This window comes from Pogoniulus pusillus, chromosome 23, assembly GCF_015220805.1.
Source record: "Pogoniulus pusillus isolate bPogPus1 chromosome 23, bPogPus1.pri, whole genome shotgun sequence".
Taxonomy (NCBI): Eukaryota; Metazoa; Chordata; class Aves; order Piciformes; family Lybiidae; genus Pogoniulus; species Pogoniulus pusillus.
The window spans coordinates 19,152,514-19,170,879 of record NC_087286.1 but is presented as its reverse complement, the minus strand read 5'-3'; the positions used below and the strand labels follow the sequence as shown (position 1 = coordinate 19,170,879).

General features: G+C 43.1%; 1 protein-coding gene across 6 annotated transcripts in view; it reads left to right on the top strand.

Annotated features, from left to right (window-relative positions):
• RBM33 (RNA binding motif protein 33) overlaps positions 1–18,038 on the top strand; it is an 81,305-nt gene extending 63,267 nt beyond the window's left edge. For 2 of the 6 annotated variants that reach the window (XM_064162818.1, XM_064162816.1), the window contains exons 16-19: positions 8,423–8,626; positions 10,357–10,545; positions 16,529–16,617; positions 16,814–18,038. In XM_064162818.1, the coding sequence (XP_064018888.1) occupies positions 8,423–8,626; positions 10,357–10,545; positions 16,529–16,617; positions 16,814–16,862 (531 nt within the window). In that variant the 3' untranslated portion in view covers positions 16,863–18,038. Of the gene's footprint in view, positions 1–151; positions 660–8,422; positions 8,627–10,356; positions 10,546–16,528; positions 16,618–16,813 lie in introns of those variants that run through there. The other 4 variants (XM_064162820.1, XM_064162821.1, XM_064162817.1 and 1 more) reach the window with 3 other exon arrangements.
• The last annotated feature ends 328 nt before the right edge of the window (positions 18,039–18,366 follow it).

Sequence of the window (18,366 nt, the reverse complement as noted above, 5' to 3'; positions counted from 1 at the left end):
GTATTAGCTACAACCTTAAATATCTTTAGATAATATAAAATATGTGCCGATCATGTTTTTAATTTAGTTGGAGGTTCAGTGGGAAATGGTGATATCTTAATCTCTGTATCATTTAATCATCTTATATTGTTGTTGGGTGATTTTTCTCTAGCCAGAAAATGGCCTGCCATGCTCAAAGAGATGTGTGTCTGTCCCAGAGGCCTGAAAATGCTGTTTCTTATGCTGCTCCGAGAACACACCAATCTTTGTCTGTGTAAAGCTTCACAATGAGCTTGTTTTCATATACAAACCTCAATGATCCCTGTTGGATTAGAAGCAGTTATCTTATTAGTGATCATAATTCCTGAAAACCTGAGATGATGCTTCATCTGAAAATCTTGAAGAAAGATTTGGCAAGCCCTTTGGTGTGAAAAGCCTGGCACGAGACAATGTCCTTGGATTGTAAAAAGAAAAACAATTGGAACCAAGATAGACAACTTCATATTTAGAGTAACTGAGAAGCGTAAGAGCTGAATGTGGAATTCTGCATATGGAAAAAGACACTGACTGAGATGATTCTTGTTTGATAATGTAACTGTCAACCACCTTTGCTTAATGTTTGTACTTGTTTCTACTTGCGTGTATATGTTCAAGTTTAATTAAAAACATTTTACTTGAAAGCTCTATAGCGCCTTTCATCTAAGTATGTCAGGAATTACAAACACTGCAGGTTTTTGGCATTTGCATGACAAGTTCTTGAGGGATCCTTTTGCCCATCTCTGCAGTGCTACCAGGTGTGAGAAACAGAACAGGAGCACTGCCCATATGCGGTCCTATTACTCTTTAAGAAGCAGGAGAAGGATGTTGTAGTGGGATACAAATAAACCACTTGAAGGAGCCATGGATTATTTGTATTCCGATACTTGAAGGAGCCACAGAAAATGTTTTTATGCTGTCAGGTGGACTGAAAGAGCTGCAGAAACCATGGCATCTGAATGCCCAAATACCCTATCTGTCATTCGGTGTCAATGCAGGCAAAACCTTTGAAGCAGTGCTAGTACAAGTGCCATTGACAATGGACTGTGCTGCTACAACCTGCAGGACTTCACTCTGGAAATATTTCACAAATGGACATTAACTTCCTAATTCTGCCTCAAAAATACCTCCAACACCTCCTTCTTCCCCATCCCCTCCAGCCTCTCTGTGAAAATACATCCAGCCCAAATGAGAAAACTAAGCCAACAAAAGCACACTCTGACCCAAGCCAACTAAAAAAAAAAGGAAAAGCCAACAAAAAAAAAAGTCATGGAGCCCTGCAGCAATCTGCTTGTGAAAAAGGCAAAGTATTTTCATGACACACTTGAAAATAAGCAATAATGCTTCTCCCCCTAGACCTCCAGAGAGGATGATTCCTGCAGAAGCAGAATATTTCATGGCTTGGGGATAGTGAGATGGGCTATGCTGCACTGTTTGGGTGAAATACAAGGGCATCTGTGGGCACACTTAGCTACTAGGGGAACTTAAAGTGATAGCTAAAACAGATGTAGGTAGTACTTTGTTATGAGTGTGTTATAAAATCCTCAAAAGAGAGAAAAGATGTCTACCTACATTGAATGTAGTTCCAGGTACTCCACAATGAAGTTCAAGTGCAATAAAGTATTTCTTATTGTAGCCTGCAGAACAGGTTTCTCCTTTTCCTCAGGAGGCTTTTCAGTTGTATGTTGAAGAAGTGTGCTGCTTCCTCCTGAACACCTTGGGAGCATTGTTTGGTATTGCTTGTCACTCTTGTTCAGTCTCAAAAGAGAGGTTTTCTGCCATCCTAACTGTTACAGGGCAAGATTGTTACTGATGTGGTGTCAGCATTGCAGAGCATCTGGTAGCTCAGTTTCCTTGGTAGGACATGGCTGAAAGGAACTGTAATGCCATTAAGCTGCATTGCAGAGAAAAAGGGCCAGTTTTCAGATGAAGATTCATTAAATGCAGTTCCTTACCTTTGGGGGGGGGGAAACATGCAGATTTGTCCAATTTAGTATTTTGAGAAGATAACCTTTGTTAAATGGTATTTCAAGTTAGACCACTTGAAACAGACCTTTAGTAGAGGTGTGGCTCTGAGTCGAAGGAATCCTGACACTCTTTAATTGGTTGGGGAGAGAGGTAATGTGGGTTGGCCATGGCAAGATTGTACAAGATGTTTAAGGTAACACACCAAAGGGATTCAGACTTGCCATTAGTTTTAAGCTTCAAAGAACATGAACTAAGGAAACGAGGCATAACACAAGAAGGGAAGCTGCAGTTGTACTGGTTTTTGATAGTCACTGCTGGCTTTGTGTGCCATAGATGGTGTCTGGCTGAGAAGTGGTCCATTAGGAGCTTTCAGCCATTGGAAGTTTTGAATTGCTAGGGTTTTTTTCCAGCACAAGCCTTTTCTCTGCATGTCTAGTCTCTTAAATTCCCTGGACAAAAGCTATCTCAGACTGGCAACTGAAAAGAGAAGCAGCAGACTGCTGAGAAACGTTTATTGCATCTACATTGCATACTTGCAGACAGTTAACACAAAAATGAAGGTACTTGTGAGAGCCTTGTACACATCCAGTCCGAGAATTTTGATGTTGCTGTAGCTTTGACACAGAATTTGTGTTTTTCATAGTGATCTGGTGGATGGTTGTACTAGAAAAATCAATGTAGTTATGATTCCACATCTGATCAGCTGTGTTTCTGTAGCTCTTGGTGAAATGTCAGTATGTAGCGTTGAGTATGGCCAGGATTCCATAACATCTTTTTGGCCAGTCTTTCTTCATGCCTTAGTTCTCATTTCAGGTGGATGAGGAGGTGCTTAAGGTAAGAATTCTGTTAGCACATGGGATTAAACAGAAGTAACTGCTTTTTCTGCAAGATATTTTTGTCTTGCTGCCTGACTCTTCATACACCATTAGGCACAGAAGATAGTCGTAGCATCATGGAGCTGCTTAGCGGCATCTTTTTTAACACAGGAAGGGAAATGGTTCTGCGGTTGATTTATTGCTTAGTCTGGGTACTCTTGCTCGAGTTCAGGTTGCCCTATGAAAAAGTTTTAGGCTGTGAAAAATACTCCACAATTCACTGCTCAGCACCAGAAGCATCTTTTCTCCGGTGTGAATGACATTCCACCATCTTATTTCTATGTGTACTTCAAAACTAGGCTGTTAATATTTTAAACCAGTTGTTAATGAAGATTTGTCTGATGATAGAGGAGTGAGTTCTAGCCTGGTTGGAGAGCAGAATTTTAAGTACTGCCATTCTTGAATCAGAAAGTTTTTAAAACAACTTAGAAGGTCTTCAAAGAAATTTCTCCAAGTGTTGGCATTTGAGAGGTTCGGAAATAGAGCTTGGTTATGACACTTGGTTGTAGGGTGTTTGGCAAGTGGATAGGCCTCCTGTTGCAAGGTCCTCAGTCTGTCAGTTGGCTGTATGGAACTGGTAAAGCATTTGGAGCATGAGTTGAAGAGAAATAGCTGATTACTGAGGTTTTCTTTCAATATGTTTCTGATCATTGCAGTGAAAAAATACTGGTTGGACTGGATGATCTTGGAGGTCTCTTCCAACATGGTTGATTCTATGATTCTATGGTGTACATTGGATGATAGTCTTGCTTGCTCTACATGGTTTACTGTTTTAATCTCTTTGTTACGTGGGAATGACAGTTGTCTTAAATCTGTCTTTTTTACTGTGATCAGTATCAGCAAAATCCAAGTTTACATATTAAAATGTATGTAGTTAGTGAATAGTAATCTAGCTTGTCCTTGAAGTGATGTGGGACGTGTCCAGAGAAGGGTGACAAAGCTGATGAGGGATCTGCAGCACAGTCCTATGAGAAGAGGCTGAGGGAGCTGGGGGTGTGCAGCCTGCAGAAGAGGAGGCTCATTGCTATCTACCACTACCTAAAGGAAGGTTGTAGCTAGGTGGGGTTGGTCTCTTCTACCAGGCAGCTAGCAGCAAAAGAAGGGGACACAGACTCAAGTCATGCCAGAGGAGGTCTAGGCTGGATGTGAGGAGGAAGTTGTTGTCAGAGAGAGTGATTGGCATTGGAATGGGCTGCCCAGGGAGGTGGTGGAGTTGCTGTCCCTGGAGATGTTCAAGCAAAGCCTGGCTGGGGCACTTAGTGCCATGGTCTGGTTGCTTGGCTAGGGCTGGGTGCTAGGTTGGACTGGATGATCTTGGAGGTCTCTTCCAACCTGGCTGATTGAATGATTCTATGATTCATTTAATAGCATAAAGGGTGGGGGTGGTTACCTCCCCTACTTACTGCAATACTGTACAGGGTACTTGTTTGTAAAAATAGTGATATAAACTGGTACCAAATGAGGGGTTTCTCCTTTCTGGAAAGAAAGAAACTACTGGACACTTTTGGACTGGGAGTTCCTTGCAAGATTTAAGCCTTCATCACGCTACAGAAAATTTGAGTTATATACCAATCTAAGAAAAGTTGAGGACCTTTTGCTTCTCTGTGTTATTTCCACACAAATCAAGCTGAGTTCATTTCTCCCAAGTGCTTTATCCAGCGTGTGCATCCCTTTTACTATTGGGTGCTTTTGAATTAGCTTTATAAAGATTACATGGATAGACACAGCATTGTCGTCGTTAATAGAAACCTGTGCAGCAAGGTCTGTGGGCTGCAAGATCCCTAACAGTGCCAATGACAGTGAAGTATGGCCTTATCGAAAGGAGAATTCATAAGAGGCTGCCCTGGGACACTGCACCACTGTCCTTCTGTGTATCCTGACAATGTTATCTGTCCTCTCAGTACGGAGTATCAAATGTCTGTCACGAGTACAGAAATTAATTTAATGTCACCTGAAGACATGCAATTAATCTTTTAGAGGGTTTTCATAATACCTTTACAGAAAGAGTTGCCAGTTTGGCGGATTTGGATTTTGGGGTTTAGCAGAAGATAAGGAAAATTAATTTTTCATCAGGGTTAATACAAGCTAGCAGGGCCACAAAGGCTGAGAAAAATGGTTTGGGAATTTGTCAAGTGTTGTCACTCTAGAATAATGCTGCTTAACGTCTGATAGGTGTAATCAAGAGTTGAGATTTCTATAGAGGGGGATTAATCAATTTGCTCACTACAGAATGCAAGTTGGTGATACCATTCCTTCATGGGCTTTAAGGATGAAAATAAGATTTGATCTGTCAAATTGCAGGCAGCTCTGACAGTATCAATGGGCATTTTTATCAGTACATTTTAAAGCATTGCTTATAAATAAATGTGTCCTGTTAATGTTGGTGGCAAATAAACTTCATCTTGATTGTAGAACTGTCATAATGATTATGATAGAGTAGAGAGCGTCAGCTTGCTAAACTCAAGCAGTCCCTCATAAAATTCTGCTTTTGGAATTTGTAATCTTGTGTTTGACAGAGTGGTCCTTAAGTTTCCCAAAACACAGTGCTGACTGTATATATGTGTTTGTGTAGTGAGAGAGTCTCACTATTGAAACGCAGGCTTGATAAGCATCAGGGAATCAGTTCTAAAATGCATGGCCACTGAACGCTGCAATTCCTTTTCTCTGCTAGTCCAGATTCAGATCATCATTGTGCAGCCTCTTCCACAGCAGAAGTCTGAAAATCACCGTGTAGATCAAATCCTTTTGCCTCAGTCTTTTGAGCTGTGTTTAATAACGTGGAATACTTGAACTTGGTGTTTTGGCATCACTAAGTCTCGTAGTACATGCAGTTAGAAAGGTAATTTTTACACTGTCTGCTGAATGGAACACCTGCTGCTTTAAAAAAGGCATCTTAATTGATCCAAAATGAACCTAATAATGGCAAAGTTTCATTCACAGAGCTATGGAATGGTAGAGGTTGGAAGAGACCTCTAGAGATCATCTAGTCCAACCTCCCTGCTAAACCATGTTCACCTACATCAGGCTGCAAAGAAACACATCCAAGTGGGTTTTGAAAGTCTCCAGAGAAGGAGACTTCACAACCTCTTTGGGCAGCCTGTTCAGGGTGCTCTGTCACTGTCAAAGTGAAGAAGTTTTTCCTTATGTTTAGGTGGAACTTTGTGGCAGGAAACAAACTCCATTGAGCTTTTCATCAGTGTGAAGCAGTGTTGGGTGCTGGTGCCTTTGACTCTGTTATAGTCATGTGTTTAGCTTGCAGAAGTTTATTTGGTAGTAATTGGATTTGGTAGTTAAATACTGGGTGACTGTTGACCATCTTAGCCTTTTATGGGAAATGATTGTTTGCTTTGGAACTTTTCAGTAATGAGCACATTGGTTGTGTTTTGTACCCAAGGGCTTCACTCAGTTGCTCTTCCTATGTGCTGAGATTGTGGTTTTTTGGGGATGGAAAGAAATGGTTGCAAATATTTATGGTCATTTTTCACAGCGGGCAGTTAGCAGAGATGAGATTTTAATTTCCAACTATTGTGTTTGTATTCCTTCTAGAATTTTAATGGTACTTCTTGTTTCGTCTTCCATCTACTGTATGTTGGAATAAAAGAAATGATCTGATCAAGGCATAGGGCATATGGTGATGCTGATACTGGAACTAAGACTAAAGTGGAAGGAATTTAGTGCTGGTTTCCTGGTAAGGGTTGGTTTGCATGCATACATTCTGATTTTTTCAAGAGAGGAAGTGAGCTCTCATGTTTTTGAGCAGTAATTGAAGAGACTGAAGAGGGAAAGCTTTAATTTCTCACTGCTTTCAAAGGTTTATACTAAAAAGAAATCTGTGAAGCTGCAGAGCCATTCAGCAGACAAAAATCTAGGTAATAAGTGAGAAAAACAGATGCAGTTTTCTATTACTTTGTGGCTTTGAGCACTGCATAAGAAAGCCTTTAAGCAAGAAAGGCTTCAAGATTTTCCCTGTGACAGATTGCACTTTTGAAATGTAGGTGATGATGAAACTGATTTGTTTGGGATTTAAGGAGTTGAATTCCTGAGAAGCTGTTGCCTGAATACTCTTGATAATAGAGGGTTTGATTTAGAGATGATTCAGGTCATGAACTAGTGAACCTGAACCATGAGACTGTCCTACATACCACCTGTACCAGCCTATTTCTCTTCAGATGGTAGCAAAGGGACTTAGTAGCCAGTCCTCAGTAGGACTCGGTTTGTTTTGCTTTGGTTTAATCTTGGTAGTGAGATAGTGATGTATATTCTCAGTTAAGATAATTCACTCCTAGCCCATAAAGCTGTTCCTTGTGTTTTGTCTATCTGAGAGTGACATGCCAGGTAGTGTGCAACTCTCTGGTTTGACTTAAGGAAAAGAGGGGGGAAATAAAACTGTAAGTGAAGATGCTTTGACAATTTATTTGTTCCCCTTCAGGTATGCCTTCTATTTGAGTGCTTTTGCAGGGTTACCTGAGAGTGTTAAGGGAGCCCTTCTGCAAATATAATGTTCACTCAAGGTCTGAAGTGAGAGTCCACCCAAGGTACAGTTACTGCTGTTAAAACTGTGCAGTAGTGCTATCTGCTTTATAGAAGCAGAAGTGCCTGACCTTTTGCTGGACTCAACTATCTCTTGCTCCATGGGATGTTTTTCAGTGAGTGTTCTGATTTGAACAACAAGGCACAAATTCAGGAATCACCTGTCTGTAGAAAAAGTGGAACAGTTTGGGTAGAGACAGTGAAAGGAATAATTACTCTTGTAATGTTTTCAGCTTGTGATTTTCCTGTGCTTGAGTGCACTGAGAGGTGTAGCAGAAAGAGATATATAGGATAGGTGGTGTTTCATTGTGCTCGTGATTAAAAGTATTCATAAGAGTTATATAAAACAAACTAACAAAGAACCCCACACCTTGGGGAAGAACTGTTCCAAGGAGGTGGTGGAGTTGCCATCCCTGGAGTTGTTCAAGAAGAAACTGGATGAGACACTTAGTACCATGGTCTAGTTGACTGGATAGGGCTGGGTGCTAGGTTGGACTGGATGAGCTTGGAGGTCTCTTCCAACCTGCTTGATTCTATGATAAGAGTTTGAGGAAATAGTCTGTTGGTATAAAAGTTGTCAGAGTAAGTCTGTGCTTCAAAATAAAGAGCAGTTGGACTTTTGAAGATGAGTCTGGTTCTGCCAGCCTTCCCAGTTGGTTGCTTCTTTTTTTTCTGCAGTGGGTATGACTTCTTATTTATTTATCAAAGAGAGTAATATCAAAACAGCACACACCATATTTGTGTAAGACCCTGGAAGGAAGAATGATTTGGATAGAGGAGCAAAGCCACTCATAAATATAATGAGATCTAAACAAAACAAAGTGTTCTGTGGATGGTAGGGATTTATCTGAGAGTGAAGCACAATCTCCAGGCTGACCCTTTGCACACGCTTGCTGTGGCTGCTGCTCTGCTTTAGCAGGCAAACCACTGGGTGTTCTCTGTCTGCTGAGCGAGCTGGTTGTGGCACAAGGCTGCTCAGGGTGAGGGTTTGCAGTGCCTGGACACTGAGCTGCCTGTTGTGTTGTTGATTTCAGCAGGGGGGAGAGGATGCTGGCTTTTTTCACCCAGAGGGCCAGCCCCAGCGGTCTCAACAACCCCCGGAGCCGAAACAGCAGCCAGTGCGGAAGGTCACATTGACAAAGGGAATGCAACAGCAGCAGCACCAACAGCAGGCACAGATCCATTCACCAGCTCCTCAAGGAGTCAAAAACATCCAGGGAATCCATCAACCTAAAAAGGTGATTTTTAGATGCGTATTGCTGCTAGAAGTTTTACTGTCTAGCTGTGTTGCTCTATTAATATCTAGCATTCTGTTTGTCAGTTGCTAGCACGGGGCTGCATGACCCAGGAGATGCATAATTGCATATAAAGCTTTTAATCTAGAGAGACATTTTTGTAGCAGCAGACTGGAGATGCCTGCAGGTTGTTTCATCTGCTGACTTTCTGGCCAGCACAGTGCTCCCTGGGGAAAATGCGTGGGTCCTGAGGTAGCTACCGTAGGAGAAGGTATCCAGTGTGCTTTCTGTCTATAAAACCAAGAGTTGTTTTTCTTCTGAAGCCACACTCAAGCTTTCATTCTGCCTGTTTTCTGCATATGTAGCAGCATACAGCAACTGTTCCAGGATGCTCTTTGGTCGATCCTCAAAGTTCGTATCGCTCAACACACAGTCAGTGATCTCCTAACTTGATTTTTGCTCTGCTTATGCACTGGGAGCAGGCAGAGAGAGAATTTGGGTAGCGTTGACGTGTGCCATCTTTGCATTTGCAAACTGGCATGCTCCCTCAAAATAGCTGATGCTTTGGCTTGAAAGTTCCTTCTTGGTTTTGAGTTTGAACTGGTGGCCTTAATTGTCCTTCATGTAAGCAGTTTTCCCTGGTGGTCGGAGCAGTAGGAGAAGTCGTTGCCCTCCACAGGCTTCCCAAGTAGACATGGAGAAATTGTGTTGAGTCTAAAGTCAATGTTAAGTGTTAACTCTATTCAGTGTTCATTACTCTGTTCTCATTGTTGTTTTTCCTCTACCCAACTGTTCAACCTTTATTTTACAAGGACTAAATCCACATATTTCATACTCTGGTGGATGGTGTAGTTCTGAATTCGACAAGATTTGGGGGGAAAGGAGCTTTGAAAAAAGTTGCTGTAATGTTATTTAGCATACATGAATGTTCTACACTGATAACACACCAAGAATTGGCAAGAACAGAGACTTGGAGGTGCTTGAAGCAGTTTGCTAGTCTTGTGGGTGTGATGACAGGATGAGGGGTAATGGTTTAAAGTGGCAGAGGGGAGATGCAAAGTAGCTGTTAGGAAAGGGTTGTTTGCAGTGAGGGTGGTGAGACACTGGCACAGGTTGCCCAGGGAGGTTGTGGAGCACAGAAGCACCCAATGTGATCTGAAATCACACTGGGTGCTTCTGTGCTCCACAACCTCCCTGGAGGTGTTGAAGGCCAGGTTGAATGAGGCCTTTGAGCGACCTGTTCTAGTTGGAGGTGTCCCTGCCTATGCCAGGGGCTTGGAACTGGCTGATCTTTGAGGTCCCTTCCAACCTAAACCATTCTGTGATTCCAAGAAGAGAAAAAGGAGAGGAATTGCCAGTTGACTTTTTTTGGCCAGACCTAAAATATGAGAGCTGAACATATGCTATTGATGTGATCAGTGTTGAAAACTAGGTTTTATATATATATTTTTTTATCTGAGACCCTCCACTGCTTGGTCCATCTGTGCTAAAGCTGAGGCTCTCAGCCTCAGTGCAAAGCACATAACAATATAGAACTTACTATACTTTAAGAGAGGTTTGTGTGAGCAGTGGATGAATATGTTAATAATTGGCCTTTCAAATCAGCAAACAGCACCAAGCTGTTTTAAATCACGTCTTTAACTGAATCACCAACTTTCCTACTGTCTGTCAAATGCAGTGAGCAGAAGCACTGGGTAAGTAAATCAAAATACTGTTACTTTTGTTGTTGGCAGGTCATTATGCACGGCAGAGGCAGAGGAGTAGCAGGCCAGATGGGCCGAGGACGCTTGATGCCAAATAAACAGAACCTGCGAGTGGTGGAGTGCAAACCTCAGCCCTGTGTTGTGTCAGTTGAAGGGCTTTCTTCATCAACTACTGATGTCCAACTGAAAAACCTGCTGATGTCAGTGGGACCCATTCAGGTAGGTCAACCTCGGCTTAGCGTTTTTGTGCCAAAAGGCTTTCATTCCAGAAAGCTCAATTAATTCCCTGACACTAAATACAATGTGTGTTTATTGGTAATTTATGTCTGAAGGCAGCTCTCCCTCCTCCCCCCCTCCCACCCACGCTACACCTGGTAGCAAAGACGAGCATGTGGTGATGCTGCGGCACAGGAGGCGCGAGAGGATTTTGCTAACTATCACATTCCTGCTGCAAAAGAGTCTCCTTCATCTTGGAGTTCTGTGCCACCTTCTTCTTCATGTCTGCTCTCAACCTCCCCTCTCTCAGCTCAAAGCCACTGTCCCTCGTCCTGTCACTCCAAGCCCTTGTCAAAAGCCCCTCCTCAGCTCTCCTGTAGCTCCTTTCAGGCACTGAAAGGCTGCTCTAAGGTCTCCCTGGAGCCTTCTCTTCTCTAGGCTGAACAACCTCCACCCTCTCAGCCTGTCCCACCGGGGAGGTGCTGCAGCAGCTGAAGTGAACCTGCTGTGTTTGGGAAGGCTGCAGCACTGCAAGAGCTTCTCAAAGGGCTTTGAGGTGACGTAGTGCAGGGTGGGTGCTGCAGGTTGAGTCCAAATACCTCTGTGATTAAGCTCCTCTAAGTGTTTTCCTGGTTCTTATTTCCTGGTTTCATCCACTCTACAATTTGTCAGACATTCATCTCTCTCTCAAATCGAGTGTCAGGACAGAATTCCTGCTAATTCTGTGATCCTGTTATTTCTCTAGACAATACAAACCTACCTATTCTGTGAGGCTGATAAAGCCAAACCTGCTCTAGGGTAGAGTATCCCTGCCCATGGCAGGGGGCTTGGAACTAGATGATCTTTCTGGTCCCTTCCAACCCTGACTGATTCTATGATGTTTTCGGTTGCTGCCCTTGTTTTTGTTGTTGACTTGCACCCACCTTTTCTTTGGATGTTTACCTTTTGCTGCCATTGCAGTACTGAGGTGAGAGCACTTACTGAGTACTACCCAGAGGAGATTTTCTACCATGTAACACCATCTGCTTTTTCAAATGAAACACAGTCTCCTTTCAGAGGCTTTTATTTGTCCTTTTGGGTTTTTTTTTACAAGCTTCTCTTTAGGAGGGGGCCCTGAGCAAGGTTATGACCTGCACAGGGGTGTATCGACTGCGAGGCTTCTGTTTTGTAAACTGTCTCCTGGAACTGATCTATCAGTTAAACTGACGGTAGGAAAACAGAAGGTTTCCAAAGCACAGAAGGGCTCAGGAGGCTCTGTCTGATGTATTGTTAGTGCATCTTCCCTCTGCTGAAAGGGGGATGCTCAGCTTCAGGTTCCTCAGGCCCTGTGCCAAGCTGAGTGCTCTACAGCCAGGTTCAGGGGGGTGACTTGTGCTGTCTTGGTGATATCAGCCTTGGAGAACTGACTGATAAATCCAGACACACCTTGGCCAAGCTTTGTAGTGTGAGGAAGCACATTGCTTTGTGATGCCTTAGGCTGGGCAGGATTTCCTGCTGTGCTGCAGCCACAGATACCTAATGGTGTTGGGGAGTGGCAAAAAACTGCTTGCTGATTATAAACAGCTACACATCTTCAGCAGCTCAAGGGAGTGCTGCAAGAAAGCCAGGAAGGGTCTTTTGGCAAGGGCTTGTAGTGCTAGGATGAGAGATGATGGCCTTGAGCTGGAAGAGGGGATGCTGAGACAGCAGATGAAGAAGAAATCCTTTAGAGTGAGGGTGAGGAGACACTGGCACAGGTTGCCCAGGGAGGTTGTGGATGCTCTCTCCCTGGAGGTGTTCAAGACCAGGTTGGATGAGGCCTTGAGCAACCTGGGCTGGTAGGAGGTGTCCCTGCCCATGGCAGGGGTGTTGGAAGCAGGTGATCTTTGAGATCCCTTCCAACCCAAACCATTCAATGATTTGAAAGTAAGACTCAGTGAATAGTGAAACATACAGGTGGGAAATTCTCCTTGATATTTTTTTTCTGGGTTGTTTTTTTGAGTGCTTCTTTTGACAGGATCAACACTGTCAGACAAATGTAATCCATGAAATGGAGCTATTCTGTGAGACTTTTCTATTAGTGGGATCATCTCTGCTGCAAAACACAATGCTCTCTTGAATATGTACACTCTGCCTCTTCCAAATGTAGTAAATGGAATAATGCTGAATTATTAACATTGTCAGTTCAGAGAGGTTTAATTTGGTTTTGAAGGCAAAAATACTCTCACAATGCACTTCATCCCTTTATGTTCTGTAGTACTCTAGGAAATGACTCATACAGTTCCAAAGCACATTTATCCAGTGTTTAGTTGCCTAATCTTGCATGAGAATATTAGGAGATTAATAGAAACCCTGCTAAGAAGTACTCATAGTTCAGAGAAATGACTTGAGAATATGCTAAAAGATTCATGCAGTACTTCAGACTCCAAGCTCTGGTCTCTGAATTCAGTGTCACAGACCAATTTAGAAGGATACACTCCTAGGGAAAAAAAAAAAGTTAATGAATTTTCTAGTGGGATTTCTGGTGGGGTCTTTGTGCCCTATGGAATCTGTTTTCTTGCAGCACCATCAGCTGAAATTCTGGAAATGATGGTTTCTAAATCATCATCCATTTTTCACTTTATGAGAGATGCAGAAGTAGTGCTTGAAAGAGATGTTTGAATTTAGCTAATAATGCAGAAGGCTTTGGTGCTAATTCTGCGTTTGCATTTCAAGTTTGACTTATAGAAGGCTAGAAATTTCCTGGCTTATTTCAGACTGAAGTTTCCTAAGTGTGGATAGTGAGAAACATAGGAAAGAAGTGATCCTTTTTTAGGAAGAATATGAGACTGTTACCACCATATGCAATATTCTAGCTTTGGGGTTTTTTTTATGGTGCCATAGCAGTGCTAACACACCAAATGAGGAAGAGGCAGCAGTAATTTTAAGTGCCTTGTAAGATAGGAACTGAAAATGAAATGTCTGTGTTGTCCCTGTTCACAGCAACAACTCTTATAGATGGTGCTAGATTTTAGGGAGGTCAATATCCTGAAGTGTATGAGTTGATTTTCTTGTGGCTTTCAATGAATGTTCTTATTGGTGTTTGTGCACAGTGTTGTTCTGTCCCCTGCAGCTCAAAGTGATCAGGAGCCTCTGATAATGAAGGGATACTCATCTTACTATGAGCTTATTGCCTCATTCTCCCTTTAAAATGCATTTCATTTAGGTGACTTAGTGAAGAGTGCAGAAGGGAGGCAAGCGGTTAGTGGAAGGGTTTCTTGTCATGGCTTTGGGAGTTTCATGCATGAAGATAAGATGTGTGAGAGGCAAGGTTTTTAACTGTTTGGGTAGAGTTCAAAGAGATGCAGTATGGAGGGAAAGGTAGAGTCAGTTGTAGCTGACTCCATCTATAAGATGTAGAATATCCTGTCCTTAGCTGTTAACTATAGTCAGCAAAACCTTTCTTAATGAACTGACCTGCAATGGGGAGGGACTCTTCAGGAGGGCTTCTGTAGCAAGGGGCAGTGATTTGAAACTGGAGAAGGGTAGATTCAAGTTGGATATAAGAAGGAAGTTTTTTACCATATGGGTGGTAAAATACTGGAACAGGCTGCCTAGGGATGTGGTTGAGGCCCTGTCGCTGGAGGCATTCAAGATCAGACTTGATTGTGATCAGGTCCTGGGTGGCCTGATCTAGATGGAAGTGCCCCTGCTGACTGCAGGGGATTTGGACAAGATGACCTTTGAGGATCCCTTCCAACCCAATGCAGTCTGTGAGCTGAGATACCCAGTTCTTGACTTCTGTTTATGTCGAGGGGTGGAAATCTGTCTGTCAAGCTCATACTCCTCTTCTGTTTTTTTCCCTTCCAATTGTAAAAGAAAGTTAGAATCAGAATCAGATTCACTGAATAGGAGCATTACCCTGCCTTGGTAATGTTTTGAGAGGGCACATCCTGATTATCCAGCACCCAAATCCTTTGTTAAAGGTAAAGATTCCCAAACTCTAGTCTGTACACCTCTAATGGTAAACAAGCATCTTGCTTCCAAGTGATGTGCAAGCACAGCTCATATGTCCGAGTGGTGCCTCTCATATCAACTTCTGCTGCAGTCAAGACATGAACATGGGAATGACTGCACTGACACGTAGCTTTGAGAGAAAGGATTGGCCTCAAACTGTGACTGGGTAGGTTTAGACTGGGTATTAGCAAAAGTTTTCCCAGCAAGAGTGGTCAGGCATTGGAATGGGCTGCCCAGAGAGGTGGTTGAGTCACCAATCCTGGATGTGTTTAAAACTCGTTTGGATGTGGTGCTTGGGGTAAGGTTCAGGGTGAACCTTGTAGAACAGGGATATCAATTGCACTTGGTGATCCTGAGGGGCTTTGCCAACCTGAACGTTTCTGTGTGATGCCATGAAATACTTCCCAGGGACCTCTCAGTATTGCTTTGTGGAGAGGTAAGACTAAGGTCTGATGTTTAACCAAAAACAAAAGGAAAATTGCATCCTTGAAAAACTCCTCTGTTGAGTCTCAGAGATGATGAGAACGCAGCAAACGTTAGGTGTATGCTGAGTAGTTCTACACCTGCAGCTTTGCTCTGGTAGCAGTCGTTTCTTCTCTGCTCCCACACAGTTGCCTGCTTGATGTGCTTCCCTCTGCTTTCTTAGAGTGACAGTGCTACCTAGTGCTCAGCTAGGGCAAAGGCAGCTTTCTGCACGGCCTGCTCATGCTTGCTGAGTTCAGTTTTAAAGGCGATCCAGGGGGAATGACAAGCGGGTGTGGATGAGCGCTCCTGCAGGTCAGCAAGGCTGTTCTCCCTGTGACATGGCACACAGGGCATGCAGGCCTGGTGAGGTGACCTCTGTGGTCTTTCTACCTGTAAAAATGTTTGCAGCAGTTGCAGAAGCTGTGCAAGGAGACATGATCAGGCCTGCTCTGTCCTTGGGGATGGGGAAAGAGAGGAGCAGCCCCCATCATAAGCCTGTCCAGTTCAGCCCTGCTGTAGAGCAGTATGTGAGCCACAGATGCCTATCTCAATGACACAAGAAGGTCCTTCCTTCTCATCTCCTGTGCTGCATATGGAGGAGGAAAGCTGAGCACTTTTAAAGGCAGATAGGAATCATAGAATCAACCAGGTTGGAAGAGACCTCCAAGTTCATCCAGTCCAACCTAGCACCCAGCCCTAGCCAATCAACAAGACCATGGCACTAAATGCCCCATCCAAGCTTTTCTTGAACACCTCCAGGGACAGCAACTCCACCACCTCCTTGGGCAGCCCATTCCAATGCCAGTCACTCTCTCTGAGAAGAACTTCTTCCTAAAGAAGGAGGAATCTGCCATAAGGCAGATAAGGGATAAGGTAGAGGGGTGGAAAGTGGAAGGGTGGTTGGGAGCCCCTTCTGGACACTGGTTTCTGGGAGGGCTGCTGTGTTTCTGCATTACTTTTAACTTGCATATTTCTGTATATAGCTGTAAATGTCGTAATATATTGTACCTATCTGCTTGTATCTTGTGCTAAGCTGTGAATATAAAGCTTCATTCCTTAACTTTCAGCTGGCTGAGCCTAGTCTGGGTGATTTCATTTAGTGGGGGGTGAGGGTGTAACTCCCAAACCATCACATCATGGATGTCCTGCTGCTTCTCTCGTGTCTCTTTGTTTTGCAATGACTCCCAAGTGCTTGTGTGTGAAGCTGAGCTCTACCCAACTGAATGTTTCTTATTCATTTGGCAGAAGTTTGGCTGCAGGGATTGGGCCATCTGTATGGACTGCACTGCAGGGCTGTCATCTTTGCTCAGTGAGCAGTGGTCTGGGTTTTCCAGCTAGTGCACCAGCTCTGACACCTTCAGCTGGGTCCCTGCCTGCAGCCTCAGAAGTCTCTGCCTTCCCAGGACACCAATAAGAAAAAATATAAATAGGTTTCTGAGAATAGAAATACTGCAAAATTTCGATGGATTTGGTGCAAAATGAAGAAGGGTTTTTAAATGGAACTTGAAGTAGATATTAAAGATGTCTTGGCTTTTTGTCTCTGCAGAGTTTACAGATGCTTCCTCAACAGCGGAAAGCCATAGCAAAGTTTAAGGAGCCAGCCCACGCTTTAGCATTTCAACAGAAATTCCACAGGTAAATAATTAAGCTCTGCTACTGCCTCTATTCCTTCCCTCCCATCCAAAGATAAAATCAGTCTCCTCTATGAAATGTTTCTCTTAGTCCAATCAAGCATCTCTATATTAGTGACCTTCATAGAACCTCCTAGCCTGTCCTCCAGCCCTAGAATCAGTCTGAGCACCAGGTTTAAATTCCTTTTCACTTTCAACAGGCACATGATAGATCTGTCCCACATAAACGTGGCCCTGATAGTTGAGTGAAGTCTGCTGAGAGAAACCCTGACACTGACAGAAGTGTACTTGAGGAGCTACCTGAGGCACGGTGGCAAAACCATCGGCTTATGAAACCCTTCAGCTCAGGCTTTAATTGCCGTGTCGAACTCCGGAGAGCATCGAGATGCCCTCGAGAAGAGCTGAACTGGAGAGGATCTGCAGAGGTGGATTTTCTGTTTGGTTTGTTCACATTCTGTTGTAACCACATGGAACCAGAGATTTTTTTTTCCTTTTCCAAATGCTTTCAATGCATGTAGACACTGTTCTTCAAGACCCTACTGTGCGACCGCAGTGACTTGACAGAGAACGTTTACATCGGGAGATCTCAAAACTCTTCATAGCAAAGAATATTTGATAATGGTTGCTCTTATCTTCAGTGCGAGGTATTTGACCCAAAACTCACTTTTCTAACCAAAACCCAGTAGTGATTTTGTATGTCTTGAGAGTACAGAAGGAATCCTTGCCTAGATTTCAGTGTGGTCTACTTCTACTGAATAGCAGCACGCTGAGAAGCTTTGGAGGTGACACTGGAAAAAAATTGTAGCTCCAATCTTTGTAAATAAGTCTGTCTTTTTGCATTTTTTTTTCTATTCCCAGACAAGATCCCATCTTTTCCTTCCAACTCCCATTTATTCCATAAAACCCTACATAGGATTAACATTGCTGTATTTTCCCTTGGCTTTTAAAAGTAAGGATCTTTGCCCGTCAGTAGCACCGTGGGGTAGCGAACTCTTGAATTGTTAACTAGGTTGTTTTAAGCATTGCCAGGTACAAGGAAAAAGGAATATTTGGTGGCTCACTTCAAAGAACTATGACATAGGAAGAGTGACACATTGCTGATAGTTCCTTTGGGCTAGGGTAACACCATTGCCTTACCCTTTAGTTTATTTTCTTTCTGAGGCTTATTATGTGACTCATGCAGAACCATAAGAAACCTGTAACTGTAAGGACTTGATGTGTTGTTCCCAGTACATACAGGACTGCAAGGACATTATGAATCTACAGTTCCCCAAAATGACCTGAAAACACTAAGGAACTTACTACTTTGATCAAAGTAAACCCCATAATAGTTCCTTTTGGTTAGAACCATCTAGATGGTGTTGCCAAAGGACCAATTCTCCTTTTTTTTTGCAGTTATTTCTGAATAAACTAATTAAAATGTCATCTTTTTTATTGAGTTCCAGTTTTTATGAACACTGCCTTACTTTTTTTGGACTGTAAGCTTCTGCTTCATCCTTTATTTGATGAATACCCTTAACCACTCCACCTATTTAAATGGGGGGAGTCAGAGAAACCTTAAAGGTTTATTCCCTGAGTGACTGAGGGAAGAACATTATTGGAAGGTAGTTGAAACAGCTACAAATGGGGTCCAAAATAGGCATGCCAAGCATGGAAAGATGAACTTAAGGAAGTTCATAGGGCTGTAGATTTGAGGGGGGGGGGGGTGGCCTTTGGGCATTTTTATGATTTAATGCTAAGCAAGTCACAAAGA